Consider the following 3561-nt stretch of genomic DNA (forward strand, 5'->3'; position numbering starts at 1 on the left):
TGGAGTCCTTCGGGAGATAAACCTGTAAATATGTCCTCTCCGCCTGGAGAGAGAGAGAGAGACAGAGAGACAGAGACAGAGACAGAGACAGAGACAGAGAGAGAGAGAGAGAGAGAGAGAGAGAGAGAGAGAGAGAGAGACAGAGACAGAGACAGAGAAAGAGACAGAGACAGAGACAGAGACAGAGAGAGAGAGAGAGACAGAGACAGAGAGACAGAGAGAGAGAGAGAGAGAGAGAGAGAGAGAGAGAGAGAGAATATACACTGCAGATGGTATATAGAAATCAAACAAGTTACCATACACAAAAAGCAGGAGAGGACTCTTTAAAGTAGAGACACTACATACTGATATACACCTGAACATCAGCAGGAGAGGACTCTTTAAAGTAGAGACACTACATACTGATATACACCTGAACATCAGCAGGAGAGGACTCTTTAAAGTAGAGACACTACATACTGATATACACCTGAGCATCAGCAGGAGAGGACTCTTTAAAGTAGAGACACTACATACTGATATACACCTGAACATCAGCAGGAGAGGACTCTTTAAAGTAGAGACACTACATCAGCAGGAGAGGACTCTTTAAAGTAGAGACACTACATACTGATATTGATACAGCAGGAGAGGACTCTTTAAAGTAGAGACACTACATACTGATATACACCTGAACATCAGCAGGAGAGGACTCTTTAAAGTAGAGACACTACATACTGATATACACCTGAACATCAGCAGGAGAGGACTCTTTAAAGTAGAGACACTACACACTGATATACACCTGAACATCAGCAGGAGAGGACTCTTTAAAGTAGGGTCTTACCTGTGGAAGCCCCTTGTCTCCCGCAGCATGAAGCTTCAGTTTCATTAACGCCACTTTAGCTGCTGTGGTGCTGCTCTTCGCTCCTCTTCGTCCTTTAGCTTTAGATGTGTCCTTTGACTCTGAGGGGGAACACAGACCGACGTACAGCATTTTAGAAACACCCCTTTTTGTATGCGTGCTTCTAGTTAACATGAAGGCTCTTTTCTGCTGTAGCAATAAAGGTATTCTGATTCTGAGAACACATACTGACCCCATGTGGACAAACACGGAATCACATTAGAAATGAACTCAGGATATAAACTCTGAAACTCACCTACGATTTTTTGCACCAGCTCTTTGGTGGCGGCCATTCGAGGTTTCTGGACCTCCAACTTCTCACACTCGTGATCATCTTGGTGACGGTGGCTGTGAGGCGAGAAGAAGAGACCAATGTTAGTTTACCAGAACAAGAAATGCATCCCTTTTTATTTCACTACAAAAACTTGAAATCTTGCCCAGCATCTAGTCAGAACAAGTCTCTCCTCCTGATATCAGACACACTGACTTCAGGAGTCACACTGCAGAGAGGTCTTGTTTTTAGACAATGCTTCATCTTGTTCAGTCGAACCCTCTCATTCTGAGTCGTGTCTCAGAGGAAACACATCTTTATTTATTAGGAAATCACCAACTGACAGAGAACTGAACACTTTTGAGCATGTGCGGCTTATATTGTAACAACATCTCCTGATTCTGGTGAAATATAGTTCAGAATGAGTTCTCCTGATAATCACAAGATGTGATTGATCTAAATATCGCTTCTTATTTCAAGACATCTCACCGAGCTCTTGTTCTCTTGTTCTATTGGCAGATTTTTGGACTTATTTCAAGTGAAAACCGCTTCTTTTCATTATTCTTTAACTTGTTTTGGAGCAACATGTTTCCAGTGGTTTAAGGAAAGGTGAACGTACGCCAAGCAGAGCTGTTTCCCACACTGCGGACAGACGACAGGCAGCAGCTCCTTCCCTCTGCAGTCTTGAAACGAACACGGATAACTTTTATTTCCTCCAGTCGTCCGAGGCTCGTTCTTCGCCGGCTCCTGGTGAAAGAAAAGGATCAAAACATTTAAACAACCGAGCCGAAACAGATCTGACGTTAAAAAAGTGTGTTTCTAAAGATGGAGCGCAGCGTACCTCCGAACACGAGTGGGCCTCTCTGCTCCTGTGGTCCAGGCTGAAACAAAAACACATTTAATCAGAAACAAGAAGTAGTTAAAGCATCAAAGTTCATTTAATGCAACTTCGTACGTCTGCTTCCCTGTAGTTCAGAGAAACATATCGAGCATTTAACACATATTAGTATATTTAAGAATTGGGACGATACGTAGTGAGCAATGATTAAATCCTGTTGGTGGTTTATGTACAACTTTATTAGTTATAAATATATCTGTGACGGATCAGCTGATAAAATGAGAATGTAGCTTCGACTTTTACTCAAGTACAAGATCTGAGTACTTCTCCCACCTCGGTAGTAAATGAGCAAATGATGATTGTTTTAAAGCCTTTTGTCTTTCTTAATACTTTTCAATCTGTGGACATTTCTTGCTGAATTCTTACCAGAAACTTCCGCGGCACAGATCACAAACGAACGGGAGGAAATCTGAACCAGAAGAGAAAGGAGAACAGCGTCAGTCTGAGAGGAAGAAATAACAACAAAACATTGAAGCCTGAAACTTATGGTTTTAACCTCTGAGGGACATTTAGGCCCCGCCCACACGAAGACGAAACGGGTGTTATCCGCTTTAGTTCTTCATCGTATGGACGGTTTGCGGAAATTTAGCTAAATCCACCGCGGAGAATAAACAGAAGGGCAACCGTGGCAACCATGCTGGGCGGGGGGGTGTATTTTGTGGCAGACTACAGCGCCACTTACAGGCCCAGCATATGTACTACAGCGCAGTGGCAGGCCGTGACTTTTATACCTAGGCCCTCTGACCCCCACACCTTCCCTCGAGTTATTACGTCACAGCGTATACTTCAGCGGAATATCAGAACAACGGCCCGGGGTGCAAAACGCATCAATGAAAGCGACCCTCTACCACACGAAACAACACCTGTAAATAACCCTATTTGTGTTCTTTCAAATTGAAAAGGATATCGCATTGTGTTTGTTACTTTCGTTGCAGTTGTATGTCTTAAGTGTAATTTGGCATGCTTTTATTTTGAAGGCGAGTTAACGCTGTTGACAGGAAGTTGTTGTTGCTATGGAAACAAGAAAAGTTTCACAGCGGGTGGAACTTGTCATAAAGTCTGCGATAATAACACCCACCCATTTAGAGGGAAGATATGATTGGTCAATTGTACTGTCATTTGACATTACTCTCTCGTTCAGTTACTACAGCTGGGCCCTCTGTGAATTCACAGCTGGACCGCCTGGACGTCCAACAGCTCCTCTCTTCACAGTAACTCGCAGAGACGAGCTTCTTTCATTTAACCCTTCACATTCCAACAGAAACTGAATAGGCAGATTCGAAGGATTTATTTCTTTGGAAATGTTATTTTAAATACAATTAAATCAAGTTATTTTCGTAAAACTAATGAAAAATATAACTAAACAAATAACTAAAAAATATATATATTTTTTTTAAATGCTTTTAAATATTATTTTGTAGAATATCGAGAGCCCTGACGGCTCACAACTGGTTTAAAGGTTACATTATTTTATATTTACAAACAATACTTTTAACTATAACTCAAAAA

General features: G+C 41.8%; 1 protein-coding gene across 1 annotated transcript; it reads right to left on the minus strand.

Annotated features, from left to right (window-relative positions):
- Nucleotides 1-4: 4 nt before the first annotated feature.
- On the minus strand, nucleotides 5-2489 carry zfand1 (zinc finger, AN1-type domain 1; the record flags this gene model as incomplete). Its single annotated transcript, XM_010783268.1, has 6 exons — nucleotides 5-43; nucleotides 827-945; nucleotides 1140-1231; nucleotides 1774-1901; nucleotides 1996-2035; nucleotides 2419-2489. Coding segments are annotated over 6 exons (489 nt in total), but the record flags the coding sequence as incomplete, so codon positions are not given.
- Nucleotides 2490-3561: the final 1072 nt, after the last annotated feature.

The sequence above is a fragment of the Notothenia coriiceps genome, unplaced genomic scaffold (assembly GCF_000735185.1).
Source record: "Notothenia coriiceps isolate Sejong01 unplaced genomic scaffold, NC01 NC01_scaffold00024909, whole genome shotgun sequence".
In the NCBI taxonomy this organism is placed as follows: Eukaryota; Metazoa; Chordata; class Actinopteri; order Perciformes; family Nototheniidae; genus Notothenia; species Notothenia coriiceps.